At 37.0% G+C, this 16,268-nt stretch overlaps 1 protein-coding gene across 2 annotated transcripts in view; it reads right to left on the bottom strand.

Annotated features, from left to right (window-relative positions):
* Positions 1 to 16,268, bottom strand: part of LOC127620583 (GRIP1-associated protein 1-like) — a 61,563-nt gene that overhangs the window by 34,143 nt on the left and 11,152 nt on the right. The window contains exons 10-23 of one of the 2 annotated variants that reach the window (XM_052093746.1): positions 15,580 to 15,627; positions 15,326 to 15,357; positions 14,044 to 14,091; positions 11,300 to 11,399; positions 10,936 to 11,013; positions 9,236 to 9,328; positions 7,297 to 7,431; positions 6,415 to 6,510; positions 4,966 to 5,178; positions 4,598 to 4,711; positions 3,788 to 3,865; positions 3,203 to 3,298; positions 1,773 to 1,829; positions 1,307 to 1,406 (exon numbers count right to left, since the gene is read on the bottom strand). In XM_052093746.1, the coding sequence (XP_051949706.1) occupies positions 1,307 to 1,406; positions 1,773 to 1,829; positions 3,203 to 3,298; positions 3,788 to 3,865; positions 4,598 to 4,711; positions 4,966 to 5,178; positions 6,415 to 6,510; positions 7,297 to 7,431; positions 9,236 to 9,328; positions 10,936 to 11,013; positions 11,300 to 11,399; positions 14,044 to 14,091; positions 15,326 to 15,357; positions 15,580 to 15,627 (1,288 nt within the window). The remainder of the gene's footprint in view (positions 1 to 1,306; positions 1,407 to 1,772; positions 1,830 to 3,202; positions 3,299 to 3,787; positions 3,866 to 4,597; positions 4,712 to 4,965; positions 5,179 to 6,414; positions 6,511 to 7,296; positions 7,432 to 9,235; positions 9,329 to 10,935; positions 11,014 to 11,299; positions 11,400 to 14,043; positions 14,092 to 15,325; positions 15,358 to 15,579; positions 15,628 to 16,268) is intronic. The other variant, XM_052093747.1, reaches the window with a different exon arrangement.

The raw sequence follows: 16,268 nt of genomic DNA on the forward strand, positions 1-16,268 counted from the left end.
CCCAAATAGTAAAACTGGATCATTGTCTACTGAATAGCTGAATATTTAAAGTTAGGATTTTGTTTATGTAAGCTCTTTTTCTTTCACTTGACTAATGTTGTTAAGTCATATAAAAACAACCAAAAGTCAACATGAAATGGAATTCGCAGCCAATCTTACTTGCATAATCTGACTTAATAAAATATATAATGCAAAATTAATTTTAAGTATTGCTAAAACTAAATGTGTATATATTTATATTAGGGCTGAAGATTTAACACGTTAAATCAGTGCGATTAATTTGATTAAAAATAACGCTTTAAAAAAAAGTACTAAGGAAGATTCCTGAGAAATGCAAGCATGTAGTACCACCTGTTTACTCCAGAGGGCAGTAAGTGAAACTTCAGCTGTATGGCAACGTGCAGTTTATACAGTGAAGAAAACAACCATCCAGCAGATAGCACAACTCAAAGATGCGTTACGTTCTTGTGTTTGCGTTAAATTGACTTGTGTAATGGATTGCTGTGAACTGTATGCCAATGATTGGCTTATGTTCAATAATATGGTAGCAAACAATACATTGTATTCTAAAGCCGCTTTCTGTACTGTCTTATCAATGATTAACTCTTCTGCTACAAGAGTGTAATGCATTCTTATATATAATTATGTATGTATCATTTTTAAATATTGAATAACTATGTATAATTATATAATCATGTATTATTTATATTATTGTTATATAAGGGGCTTTCTAAGCAAATATATGTATATGCGAATAAATGCGATTATTTAATTAGGACACCATGTAATTAATTTGATTAAAAAATTTTATCGATTGACAGCCCTAATATATATATTATGTGCTGAATGGTCTCTCGAGTGAAAACACATGCATTGCAATAATACCTTAAAATCATAATACCTATTCCCACAACTTTATCATGGAGAAGCATTCAGATATTGGAGGTATATTCAATAATGTACTATAATGTTAACAAATATCTTTCTTGGAAACTTCAAAAACTATTTGCACTCATTAAGCAATAAGCCAGTGGAGCCCGTGAACTGTTTAACAAAACCTAGAAAAGTCCTAGGACACAAAAAAGCAGGCGTGTTCGTTTGAATTCACTTTAGGTGGAAAAAAGATGCATTGTTTTTCTCATTTGTAGCACTCTGCAATGTAAAACCACAACAGAGACTATCGTGGTTTAAATCACTTGAACGGGTGGTCGAACCACTTTAAAAGGCCTTACTCCATGTACTTAACATATAACTGTTTTATTCAGGGATGGAGGGGTCATGTTTAAAATTTTAAGGAATTTATCACCCGTCCTGGTCTTAGTGTTGGTTAGAATCTCCTGCAGGCGTTCCTGGAGTTTATCAGCTCTCTTTCTCTCCAGATGGAGTTGTCTCTTCAAGTCTTTCAGCTACAGAAGGGAAAGACAAGTGATATAACTGACTGATAAACAGCGCCAAGAAATTAAAAAACAGAGCCAAAACTTGATTTCAGTGATTATCAAATCCTAATTTATTGAACTAAAATTCTAAATATCTTCTGGGGCTGGAAATAGACACACAAAATCGATTTGCTGTCAAAGAGATTCCATCAGTGACATGGATATGGGACAGAGCGTTTACGAAACATGATCGACCCTCATCAATGGAAGGTTCTGGTTTCAGGTGTGCTGGTCATCGATTGGGACTCTTTTAATTCACTTTCTGGGAAATGAAAAAAGGGAAAGCCCTGACTCATCTCTTTCTCCTAGCTGTGAAAGATTGTGGGGGCTACTTACCGCCGAACTGCCTTTTTTCTCCAGGATTCTCTGGCCATCCACTGTGTCTTTAATCTCCTGGAATATACATATATAGGTTGGTTTAGCTCTGTTTTCAATAATGTTTTATTTTTAATACCACTTTCAACATTACTTTCAGTAACTGTATTATTTTTTTATTCAAGGACACATTTCTGTTTAATTTTTATGTTTTAGTGTTTAGACTGGCAAAACCTTTTAGTGGAACTTTTAAATACATTTAAAAGTTGTCATTTCTGTGCCACTTTTGATCACCAAATGGAAATGCAAAAATACATTTCAAGCCGGTTTCCCAAGCACTCCCCCCATCTGCCATTGGTTTGTATTACACGTTCTGATGTTAACTGCATTTTTACCGCAATCATCGATTTAACTTGTCACATGCCATTTAGCCATCTCTAAGTGGTCATATCGCCATTCCGACAACATTTTTGCAACCACTATTTTATGTTTAGATTAGTTTTGACTTTGTTTAGTTGTATTTTTTTACTGATAACTATTGGTATCGTACTGGCAGATTTTGTTTCTAAATAATGGGTACACTGATTTTGTATCAGTGCAACCCTATTTCATTTTTTACAGATTTTAATTTTTTTAAATCACCAATTTTCATCTTAGTTTTGGCATACAATGTTAACTATTATGGGAAAAAAATGACACAAACAAACACACGCACACACACACACGCACGCACACGCACGCACGCGCACGCACGCACACGCACGCACACACACACACACACACACACGCATGCACACACACACGCATGCACACACACACGCATGCACACACACATGCACACACACACAAAACATCAGAAGAAAGGCAGTCCTAATAAACTCTCTAATGTTTAGACGAGACCGTGAAACAAACATTTTGTTGTTCTGAAAAATCACCAAGCAGCTGGTGGTAACAGATGTGAATGCTACCATGTCCAGATTGTGTGCACGTTCTCTCTCTCATGCACACAGAAACAGAACAATCTCATCACTCTATTCACACATCGGTCTTGAGTAACATTTCAAATGACTGGTGATATTTTTTTTATATAAATTATCAAACTCCTAACCCTCATGTAGTATGGGATGCTTTCAAGTGTTAGGGGTCATGAGATAAGCTACTCTTGGAGGAAATCAGCTGATCAGAGATATAAATAAATTGACAGTTACTTTGGATGCTATGAGTGAAGAATTAAATATTAAACTGATGACTAAAAAAAGGATTATATAATTTTTTTTAAAAGTCAGTGGATTTATTCAAAGGTCAAAGACAATTTGGATGATGTATGGAGAGAAATGTTCGAAATTTTTATTTGGAAAACAATTTTATATATATAGGGGGGTGAAAACACTCCACCAGAGCCACAAGGAAACCAGCAGTGCATTACAAATGAATCCATTCTGCTCTCATACCTGTTTGAGTTTGCTGATTGTGTTGTCGAGCTCTTCTCTCTCTTTCTCCATCTTTGTCACTTGCTGTTTGACTGCCTCCACCTCTGCAGCTTTAGCCTAAAAAATTTAAGATGTATATTCTCTTCAGGGTTGAAAAGCACACGTGCAACACACATAATATAGAGTACTAAAACCACAGAGATATAATGAAATTCTGAATAGATGAAGACAATACGAAATCAAAGTTTACTTTCTTAAAGAACAAATAGTTCACTTATAGTTGTCTCTGCATATTAAGCTGGGATACGATCCGTATTTTAACTTATTGTGCACAATTAACAAGTTTACATTATTTTAAAGAAAACAATATTTGTGAATGGCATTTCATGTAGTTTTTTCAGCAATACATTTGTGTGTGAAGTGTGTGAAGTATGTCAAGCAAACATCCATCAACTCAACAAGACGTAACAGAATAAAGCCTCCTGGTGGGAGATTAAGGATTTAAATTGTATTAAAATAATAAATGCATCATAAACACAAGTCCTCAAGATGAGCTGATGTACATCAGGGACTCACGAAGATAATTGTCACACACTCTAAATTTACCTCCAGCTGGATTGTGTGTTCTTTATGTAGTCGCTGGATCTCCTCTGCATGGTCCAGATTGTTCTTTTCCATGGTCTCCTGCTCAGAACACACACAAATCACATAATTAAGCATCAAATATATCAGCCAGACTTGTGAGAGTGACAGTTTAAGATTAATGCAAACACAGAATTAGAAGACATGCTTTAGTTTGTAATCTAAATGTAAAGCCACTGAAAGCCACTGTGCAATCCTTTGAATGATTTAGCTTAATAAATAACATGACACAAAGGGCATGGGTAGCTCAGCGAGCATTTACGCTGACAACCACCCCTGGAGTCGTGAGTTCGAATGACTCCAGCCAGGTCTCCTAGGCAACCAAATTGGCCCAGTTGCTAGGGAGGGTAGTCACATGGGGTAACCTCCTCGTGGTCACGATTAGGGGTTCTCGATCTCGGTGGGGCACGTGGTAAGTTGTGCATGGATCGCAGAGTGTAGCATTACACTCCCATGCTGTGATTCTCTACGGTGTCATGCACAACGAGCCACGTGATTGATTGTCTCAGAAGCGGAAGCAACGGAGACTTGTCCTCCACCACCCAGATTGAAGTGAGTAACCGCACCATCACGAGGACCTACTAAGTAGTGGGAATTGGGCATTCCAAATTGGGAGAAAAAGGGGATAAAAAGAAAGAAAAAAAGAACATAACACAAAAAACAACAATGACATCAAGTGGTCAGAAAGATACTAATGTACTCAGACTTGAACAACAAAGACTGTCCATCTCCCGCAGTGTTCTGCAGTGAGAGAGAGCTGTAACCACACTCTACCTCTGCTTCCTTGAGTCTGCGCTCAAACCAGCCCTTTGTTCCCTCCATAGACTGAACCTGAGCTTTCAATTCCTCCACATACAGCTGAAGCCCCTCCAACTCTTTGGTACGAGCCTGAAAAAAAAAAGAACCATTTGTAAGTAGTAATACAGTGACCGAAGGCGTTCACACTTGGTTTGTTTCAAGAGTCTGAGATTGTTTCGCAAGAATTTTGGCCTAAATGTGAATACTCCAAACAAACTATAAAGTGAACTGAACTGAGACCATCTCAGGGGCTCCACCACTACAGCCTCTTCTATTATCCATCCACCTTCTCTACCACATTTTGGACTCAATAACCATTAGTTTTCCTTAACCCTATTTCTTACTTTCTCATCTCTTAGCTGTGAGCGGATCTCCTCTTCTGTGCGGTTCTTCTCCTCATGGAGGCCGCGGAGCTCCTTCTCATAGCGTGCCCTGATGCCCAGCACCTCCTTCTCATGCTGGAGACGTACATCACTCAGTTCCTCTTTGTGTCGAGACTTCACCTGTACGGTCTCAATGGCCAGTTCATCAAGCATCACCTTTCGCTTATCTGCAGTCTGGGAGAACAAAAGCACTCTGGAGATGAACTTCAAGAATCATTACCTAGAACATCTTGATTGGGTTGGTTGTAATAGATTTTAAATAGAAATTTGGCGGTTTCAAAGCGGTTTGGCGGTTTTCTCACACCTCAATCAGAGGTCATATTGTGAAGTAATACTTGCATCCACAATTGAGATTTAGCTAGCAAGAAGCTAGCAAGTTTTTCTTTATATTAAAGGGATAGTTCACCCAAAAAATAAAATTCTCTCATCATTTATTTACCTTTATGTCATGAACACAAACAAAGATTTTTAGAAGAATATCTCAGCTCTGTTGGTCCATACAATGTAAGAGAAGTGCAGAGCAAAGCACTCTTCTCCCCTAAGCGTTCTTCTTTTGTTTTTGGCAATTTGCATTTTTTTGTGCATATTGCCACTTACTAGGTAGGGTGGATAAAAAAAGTACTTAAATATTGATCACCCCCACCTTTCATATTACTTTAGAAGACATGGATTTAACCACTGGTTTTATGTGGATTACTTTTATGCTGCCTTTATGTGCTTTTTGGAGACTCAAATTTCTGGCCACCATTCACTTGCACTGAATAGACCAACAGAGCTGAGATAGTCTTCTAATAATCTTAGTTAGTGTTCTGCAGAAGAAAAATATATATATATATATACATCTGGGATGACGTGAGGGCTTTCTCACCACTTCACCCAGATTGTTTATGGTCACTAAACTTCAAAAACGGCTCACTTAGAGATCACCATCGATATTACACTACAAACATGAGCACATTAACATTTTGACACCCACATTTACACAGTAGCAAAACTACACTTTAATTCAAAAGGATGAGAGTGAAGATGAAAAAACTTCAACTACATTGCTTTTTTGACAAAAGAAACCTTGACTAAAATTTTTAGCAGACTTCAGGGAAAAAGTTAAATGCTTCAAGGTGTACAATATAGCCTCATTAATCTAAAGTTCCAAGGTGGATCTTCCAGAGCTCATTTGTGTCTAAGTCCGATCGTGGCTTTTACATTAACAGAGTCATTATAATGGTCAGAAGATCAGAATATTAACTGATGCATACCGTCTCACTAAAGGAGCTCAGATGATGATGATAGAAATGATGAGTGCCCCTATTGTCAATGCCAAAATCTTTTCTGATGCCGTTCGTCAACTGAATTCTGAGAGTTCAGAAAGGGGTGTGTGTGTGTAAGAGAGAAGGAGAGAGAGATCGTCACCTTTCTTGCCTCTTCTAACTCCTGTTGTAGTTTGTCTTTCTGCAGACCCAGTTCTGCGAGTTGCTCCAATAAGCGACCATTGGCTCGGTTTGACTCCTGAGCAGTAGAGAGAAACAATAAATTAGTGTTAAGCATATTTATACAAATACATCAACATATCAGAGTTATTAACAAACAGCATTAAAATGTGTTCCTTTTTATACTGCATTATTACTGCAGAGCAACATTTGAAACTGCCTTGTCCTTATAAAGCAAAACATCAGCCTTTTGTTTTACGTTACTTTAGATAATGGTTTTTCCTGGTAAATGAAAGGAGACAGCCAGTTCAAGGGTATCGGCCAGGATGTTAAAACTAGACCTTACAGCTTTTTAAACAAGACACACAGTACTGCAGATTAACAGTGAAAACTTTGGTGATGTACAAGTAATTTTGTGATGTTAAAGTAATTATATGTAATTGCCTTAAAGGGATAAAATGGATGTCCCCTGAGGATCAATAGATGGCCCTTGTCTTATTGTTCGCAATATTCTATGTAAACTTTTGCTTTAATCACTTTATTCCTACCAGTTAAATAATTAGTGCCATATAACGGTGCAAAATATTCAGTATCATTATTAAGTATTAAAGCAATGATGTTATTACTTTAATGTGTGCTCTTATTTGAGATACAATGGATTAATAATATTATTATTTTTAAACCCCCTAATGAGGGAGATGGTATCACTCTCACTTCATAATAATAGCCTAATATGTTCCTATCCAATCAAATACCGCTGTTTCGCCTTACTGTATATTGTGTTTTACTTAAAAATACAATACAGAATACAGAAGTTGTGAATGCCTTGAATGTCTTTAAACTCAATAGGCACCCAGAAACTGACCTGAAACTGTGAGTTAAGGTCATCTCTCTGCGCCAGGAAGCCCTCCTGCTCGGTGCGTCTCTGTTGAAGCTCAATGTTGAGCGCCATATTTTGCTCTCTCAGCAAATTCAGTTCCTGAGTCTTCTCGGTTTGTATCTGTTAAAAATTAAATTAAAAATAAAAATGAGATACATCCTCAAAAAACCAAACTTAATTTAATTCAGGCTTATTGGATGAGTGAGACAATGCGAAGAGAAGACAAATTAGAAAATAAAGAGAATGTATGTTGGCTGTGTAATAAGCTAAGAAATGCAATTCAGCTGAATACAGAATCCAAAACTGACAAAGGAACCGATGAGTGCTTTTATGCTAAATTTAACCCTTCATGCAAGATTAAAATACATTTATTTTATAATTTATTTCTTTATTTTATGTGCTTTTATACACAAAATATCCCGGCTGGCAAGGACAATGTAAATATATAGAGATAAAAGTATTAAACATGGAAAGTTTTTAATGAATAACTTAAGTGTCAAAGTGCTGTGGGTTTCAGCTCTAGCTGCCATCATAGCATATGATGACATATGCTATGTCATACTTACTCTTCAATCCAGCTGAATGAACTTAAATAATTTCATGATTATGATTGTAAATAACTGCTAATGAATGAGTGCGATGAGGGTGGCATCTGTATGATTGAGGTGGCATTGTTAATTAGCAGATTATGAGTTCATCAACTGGAAGAGAATGGCACTAGCACTGCCAAGGTCATAGGCTGAATTCCTAGGGAATGCACATACTGTATATGTATTAACCCTTTAAGCCCAGAAGGTGTTTTTAAAAATTTCATGTTTCAGTGACATAACCTAAATTAAAGGCTAATAACTCGACAAAAAACAAACAAGGAGAGTGTTTGCTATAAAGAAAATGTACAAAAAAAATATAAATGATAGAAATTATATATTCTGAGACTCTCAGCCTACAAAACTGCTGAAAGATTTAGCCCAAAATATCCTTTTTTCTTATTTTTCTGATTTAACATTATTTATCTCTGGGTGTAAAACTGGCTCCAAATAAAACTGCATTTATTTTGTTCCCAATCATGTCAGCTGTATCTGAGAAATGTTGTGTTGATATGACAAAGCAATCAAAAGTTATAGCATTACAAATATAATTTAGCATAGTGTCCAAAAATGTCTCCATGTGTCCAAAAGCCTCTCCAAAAAAATAAAACATAAAAATGATACAAAAAAACGAATTACACATGCAACCACACAATGACTATAGGTATGCATTGCATGGAGCCATGATTTTAGTAATGAGATTTCACAGAATGAGTGCCATTTGACTCAATGAGTTATGGCGCCATCTCCTGGTGGCCATATGTAACATTGTACTTTGTATGGATTATCTAATGATCAATGCATCTGATTACCTTGTGTGTGGGCTCATTTGAAAGATAATCAACTCCTCTAAATAATGTATAATTATGTGATATTTTATGTTTAGTTTATTTTTCATCCAGTTATAAGCGAAAACATGGCATATAAGCAACGCCAAAATAATTGCCAAAGAAATATACTTTTTGTCTGTGAGTAAAACAAATAGGCATGGCTATTTGATCAGTTTGATGTTTTTACTGATTGCAATAATATGTATAGTGCACATTTTTTTTTTTTTAAATAAATGATCAAAACGGAAAACTTCTTATTTGTTCTGCATGCATTGTAATGTAGAGCTTCTAAACTGTCAAACAATACCTATTTTGTGTTTGTTAAGTCTGTATTTGTTAATATTTTGAAGGTTAATATTGTTTCCTCATGGCGGGTCCATCCGAGTTTAAAGGGTTAACAGTTCTAACGATAAAGAGATTTTGTGTTAGACCAGACATGGTCATTTATGAAGATGATTCAGGAACTGGTGTTAATGAAATACGTCATGCTGGATTAGAGTCAAGTACCTGTTCTAGGGCCGCTAGATTTGTCCTGAGAGCATCATTCTCACTCAGCATACCCTCCACCTGCTCCTGACTGACAGCGCTCTGACACGCTACCTGTACCTCCACCCAACACCACCCAACACCACCACAAGTGGTGAGCGAGAAAGAAAGAAAGAAAGAAAGAAAGAAAGAAAGAAAGAAAGAAAGAAAGGATAGATATGAGGAATGAATGAAGCAGATATGTTCATGTACAGTGGTGGATTGTGAGAGAAGATAAATACAGGGAAAATACATCAGGGGAGACAGAAGAATAAGCCAGATGGGTGAACAAGACCAGATGATGATAAAGAGAGAAGAAAGCACAAAAACAAACCAAAAGAAGAGAGAAGAATACAGGCCAAGTTAGAAATTCCAAGTGGAAAAGGACATGCCAACAGAAGACAGCTTTTTAGAGACCCAGTCAAGAGCTTCTGCACCAAAAAGGAAAGAATGGGAAAAACATCTCAGCAAGGTTTTATCATTATCTGGTTGCCGCTCATTAGAGACAACTGCTTAATTAAGATTTGTGACCTAAGAGAGGAAGTGCAAGACATTTGTGTTGAAAGGACCTGCAGTAGGGTCATCAGCATTTTAAAAACTGGCCCTTCCCTCAGGGGCCCCTGTGGAGTGTGTGCCCCTCAGCCACCTGCACTGAGCCCCACTAATCCTTAATTATTCCGCTGATCCTTAGCAACATCTTCCATAAATGCTCAATTAAACATGCAGGTAGGTCTCTCTTTAAACTCTAGGTAATTAAAAACTTCTAAAACTTCTCTTTAAGCAAAAAGAAAGTGAGAAAGGAGCTTTTAATAGTATGGAAAAGAGCAGCTGGGACATTCTACAAAACATATTTTGTGTTCTACAAAAAGTCATATGGGTTTGTAACTACATGAGGGGGAGTAAATTATGCCAGAATCTTCATTTTTGGGTGAACTAACCATTTAAAACTGGAAAAAACTATGCCAAGTAAAATCATTTTGAAACTGCATCCAACCATTAAAAAGATGTCACACATTTTATCCGCAGGACTATAAAAATGTAATTGTCTTCCATGCTGCTAACAAAACCCACATGAGCCTTTTATGGTTTATTTATACAGCAATTAAGAATAAGAATTTCATTGAATCTGTAACACCTATTCTCATTAAAACCACAGTAATTGTAAGCAGATTAATTGTCATCTTTCTTTCATTTATAAGCCTCTAAGTAAACAGCAAACCAACAGATTTGGAAATAGCGGTTTAATTCTCCGGAGATGTGTTAAAGACCATCTGTGATGGAAGACATTTTAAAGAACATAAAAATGCTAAATGAACTTTTTCAATAACTATTAATCTGTATTTTTCCCATGAGTGGTTTTGGCTATGTTTGGAATGGAAAACTTGCATACAGCTTACTGCTTACATACAGGCAGTGTATAATGGCTGTTAAAAAACAACAGTATGTAATACAGTACACAGTACACAGTACGCAACATTAAACATTTCAAACATCTCTATGCCATATTGTTTTCACATGACCTCACTACGTTGCATGTTTTAAGTCAGCGAGCAGTGTCCAGTTGTCCAGAAATGAATATGACTCTTTAACTCAATTTGGACAAAATGTACAGTCACTGCGTTTTAACTTTGCAGTGCGGCAGACACTTAAAAACAGTACAGGAAGCAGACGAAGCCCTGTACCTGATCTTTGAGCGCATGGATGGTCATCTCATGATCTTTCTGTTTACTCAGCAACTGCTCCTTCGTTTCAGCAACGTTCTGAAATCACACACACAAACCGTCAGGCAGAAAGATTCAATGCATTTTAAGTATGACAGTGATGGATGCAACAGCGTATCTAAGGTCCATTAATCTCTGCAGGCAGGCATCAGTACCACAGTTTGATCCTGAAGCACTGACTGCAGTCTTTAGTGTACTCCCAGGGGTTAGCAAATGTTTATCATCATACTCCCTTAGTGGTCATACATCGATCGTCCACTGATATCTGCAATAAATGGGCTCTAATATTACAGAATTTGGCAGGGTGGACAGCAGCGGATCTCACCTGGTTGGCGGTCATTAAATCTGCCTGCAATTTCTGCACACGGAGGTTTATGGATTTAAGGTCCTCCTCTTTCCGCTGTTGGATCTCATCAATTTTAGTCCTGTGGAAACAAATTCAACATAAGTTATCAGAGATTAAATGTGACCAATGTTTGATAGGCTTATTTCCATACAATGCTAAATGAATACTGAAATAAAACCATAAGTTCAGCCAATTGAAGTTTTTACAGTGGAGTACAAATGACATCATGTGAAAAGATACAGTCTAACAAAATTCAAGAGCAGGGTTGCAGAAGTAAAAATGCGAATCAAAAGCGTTTTTGTATAAACACAGTTCAGGACAGACTAACCATGAGTTGAGTTTATTAGGCGATAAAATATGTTTCAGTTGGAACCACAAAGTCAGCACAATTTTAACCTCTTTTTTATTTTATTTTTTTATGCGTGTTATGGCATGACTTAAAAAAGCTCTAACAGAGCTTTGGACATTTTGAGGGTGTAGACACAACCCTGTAAATTTGAAATCACAGCAAGAAATTGGATATCTGGTAGCTCAGCTGAAACTGTCTGTTTAAAGCTCTGATTTGCTAACATATACCTACATAAATGTGTTGTGTAGAAGTAAAAGTTTTATTTATTTTTTCAAATTTTCACTTCTCTTTCCACTACATCCTTATTATGCATTATCAATTAAATCAACCACAAAAGATTTGCAAAAGTCTCAAACAATCACGTGTTCCCTAATTATGCAAAATACTACATTTACCACGATCCTAAAGCAAAATCCACCAATCAGAAAAGTTTTTGTTACCATGAAAAACAGGAACTATTGCAATTTTTTGCAGTTTAGTACAGTCCAGCTAGATATTGTCAGCAAGCTACCTACCTCAAGTTAGTTATACACAGGCCCAGATGGAATCTGCAGACTTTTGTTTAGTTTTTTTTGCATTTTCTGTGCTATTTTCGAGTTAAAATCTGCAGAATTCTGAGGAAGTGATTTAAACGTAATACAATAACACACTGAACACCCTGTAATAGAGCTAAGAGCACTCAGTGGCGAATTCAAGGGCCAGCAAAGCCTTCTCTGCTGGCCTAGCATGCCAAATAAATAAATATTTTTCATCCTTTCATGTATTTTTAATCGCTTTCCATTCTTAATTAATCTACAAACAAATAGAGAAAAACAAAAAGTTTACTCCTTTTTATTTTAAATGTATTCCTTGATGCTTACAAGTGAAGCTTGACAACTGTTTCAAAAATCACATGCCTAAAGCAGCATGTGAGTTTGAGCTCCACCCCATCAGGCCTTCAGAACTGCCACAGAATCTCTCAACTGTGTAAATGAATGAGCAACTAAAATCAGATGGTCACATACATCAGCCAATCAGATTGATTTATTTGTCCTTGGTAGGTGTGATCTTTAGGATTTGTCCTGGTTGAGGCCTACTAGCTGGCCTTGAGTGACGCAATCACGCTTTAAGTGACATAATTTGAGCACGAAGCGCACGAGATCTTGCTGACGAGACGGCTGTCATTACTGCCGCTATCGCCATTGAGAAAGAGATCATTATGGATTTAAAAACACGAGATGTTCTGCATGACCATGTGATTGCTTAATTTATTAAACAGGAAAGGAGGACTGATTTTCACTTCTAGCAAATAGGTAAGTGCTTTTTTCATTGTTATAGCAATATCAGGAGTTTTCTAAATGTAAATTAGGCTGCTGGAGCATTCCGTGTCAGATCAAGTTTTGAAAAGTAGAGCTGCGTTCCATTCAACTCGGAAAGTTGGATTTCATAACTTACTACAAGGAAAAGTGCAATGGAAAGCATCTTAAAGCATCTCTTTTGATAATCGTACACCTGAAGCACAAATACTAGCACTGCAGTACTGTTTATCAGTTGGGTTGCTAGGAGACATCAATGAGAGTCAAACCTCTGCTAAGCAACATTTAAATATATTATTAGATCGATTTTCCAGGTATTATACCTCCTTAGTAGATTCATATGAAAAATTATGATTTTTGAATGTCTGTTCGGGAGACGTTCATTTCACAAAACAGTCACGCTGCAGTTAAAATTACGTGTGTGTGGGTGCGTTTTTAAAATGTCAATTTTGTGTAATTAGTTATCTGTGACAATGTATGATGCCCAAAGACAAAGGGGTGTCTTATTCATTGTGAAACTATTTTCTTAATGGCATGAATCACACTGAAGGCCTAGACTTTTAATGCACGGCACGCCACTGAGAGCACTATACTGTAATTTGTAGCTGAAAATCCTCTTCTAATTAGCCAAATTATTTAAGAAACAAAGATTCAAGGGGTGGCGGATGTGTAGAACTTCAGAGTTTTCTGTAGAGTTCTGTGTGGGCCTAGTTATATGCAAGGCTGTAATGTTCTAGCATTAAAGACAAAAGTGCTATTTTCTGTTATGAAAATACCTAAAAATAAAATAAAACCCAGACTGATTTGTTTACATAATTCGCAATGCTTTACAGGACGAGTAATAAAAGACAAAACAAAAACAAAGGTACATGACCGAGTATGGTCATGTACCTTTGTTTTTGTTTTGTTTTTCAATTTTCAAATGCTTTATTTTTAGCTTCAAATCAATTGTTGTGGTGTTTGAAATCCCTATGGAGAAAACGAAAAGAGGGAAATACTTCTGGAACCCAGGCTGCTGAAAAAGAGAGCGTCACTGTTGAAATCTATTATACAATAACTCTGCTGGTTTATCCCCTCACCTGCTGTCATTGTAAAGTGCTTCCTTTTCAACTTGTAGCCGCTGGAAGCTGTAAAACAAGCATAAAGAGAGTTAAATCCTCCTTGGCCCTAAAAAACCCACACAGCAATGATAAATAAAAGCCAGAATCTCCTGATCAGGGAAACAGTTCCAGTGTTGACCAAAGGGATGCAGAGCGGAGGCTTTCTGTGCTGATGCAGCAGTCTACAGCAAGTGCCAGCACAACAAGTTCACGTTCAGACTCATTACTTTGACACAGTGTCTGTCGCTAAGCCACAGCTCAGTTAACACAGCACTGAGATGGAACACTACAGGCTGATGACATCACAAAAAGGGTTCTGATTGGCTGAAGGACTACGGTACAGAGGATCAGAGGGGATGACAGTCATTTATCTTGTACTTGAGGAGGTAATGTGTTTAAAATGGACATCATCCATTAGCAATGTCTGTAAATATGATTTGTTCTTTTATATTGCAGCAGATTGTGAAAAATCACTCCATCATTGTCTTTCCAAATAAATCACAGTAAGCTGCAGTCATAGGGACAGTTCACATTGGACACAGTTGACACCAGTTGAGTAGCGTTTGTTTAATTTCTGCAAGCATGCACTAGATGGACATCTTTGATCATTTTGTGAAATTACAAAATACAATGCGAAAAGTCAAAATAGGGGCCTGGGTAACTCAGCGAGTAAAGATGCTGACTACCACCCCTGGAGTCATGAGTTTGAATCCAGTGTGTGCTGAGTGACTCCAGCCAGGTCTACTAAGCAACTAAATTGGCCCGTTTGCTAGGGAGGGTAGAGTCACATGGGGTAACCTCCTCGTGGTCACTATAATGTGGTTCTCGCTCTCTGTGGGGCATGTGGTAAGTTGTGTGTGGAAGCCTTGGAGAATAGCGTGAAGCCTCCATGTGCGCTATGTCTCCAAGTTAACACAATCAACAAGCAATGTGATAAGATGCGCGGATTAAAAGTTTCAGACATGGAGGCAACTGAGATTCACCCTCTGCCACCCGGATTGAGGCAAGTCACTACGCCACCATGAAGACTTAGAGTGCATTGGGAATTGGGCATTCCAAATTGGGGAGAAAAAAAAAGGCAAAATAAGCCTAAACATAAAGCTGCAAACTTTTCTGGACAGAAGGGCATGTTTCTGAATCTGTAAATTTGATTCCAAAAATAAAAGTATAATTTCCAGTTTTGTACGTGTGATGGAACAATGTTACATAATGCATAACATTTACACAGTGTAAAAATGTATGTAAAGCAACTAGAACTTACCTCTCTTGTTTTTTCTTCAATTTCTCAGAAAACTATAAAAAAAAAAAAATACAAAAACATGTAAACATGAGACATTAATATATATTACATCATAGTGCGTTGTGGAATAAATTACACTAAGGCATTGTGCATAATTAGACCAAGAGCATTTATTAAGGAAGTGACTAGATTTAATTTTCATTTCATGTTAACTTCATACTGGCATTGTTTTCAATGAGCAGAAATGCTTCCTGAAACAGACACGTCACACTTACTTTAGCGTTCTCTTCTTGTAGTTTTGTGATTTCTGTCTGTTTGGTTGTCTGAAAACAAAATACAAAAACACCCCACAATTTAACACACTTAAATTGCCAAGATGAAAATTTTAAATTACACCAAGAAAGGTCTAGGACAGGGCTGTCAAACTCGGTTCCTAGAGGGCCACAGTCCAGCAGAGTTTAGCTGTAACCCTAATTAAACACACCTGAAACAGCTAATCAAGGTCTTGAGGAGAGATTAAAGATTACAAGGAGGCTTTTTGGAACAGGGATGGGACTAAACTCTGCAGGGCTGTGGCCCTCCAGGAACCGAGTTTGACACCCCTGGTCTAGGACATGGGTACTCATTTGTTCCACTGACTAATCATTTAAGAAATCGATAAATCAATTACACAATCAATTATAAAATGTTGATTTTTCCAGTGACCACAAAAGATGCTATTGATTTTCTTCATACAATGTAAGAGAGTGACCACAGTTGTCAAGATATTCAATCTTCTTTTATAGTATGGAAAAGAAAAGCATGAACATTAATTGAAACTTCTTATGTGTTAAGGGAGAAAGTCATAAAGGTTTGGAACAACATTAGGGTAGGTTAAATATTTAATTATAAATAAATAATGTAACCCTTGTGTTGTGTTTGTTTGTGCTAACACCTTCATAAATGACCAGCTCACTCAGATTGT

This window comes from Xyrauchen texanus, chromosome 27 (genome assembly GCF_025860055.1).
Source record: "Xyrauchen texanus isolate HMW12.3.18 chromosome 27, RBS_HiC_50CHRs, whole genome shotgun sequence".
Lineage (NCBI taxonomy): Eukaryota > Metazoa > Chordata > Actinopteri > Cypriniformes > Catostomidae > Xyrauchen > Xyrauchen texanus.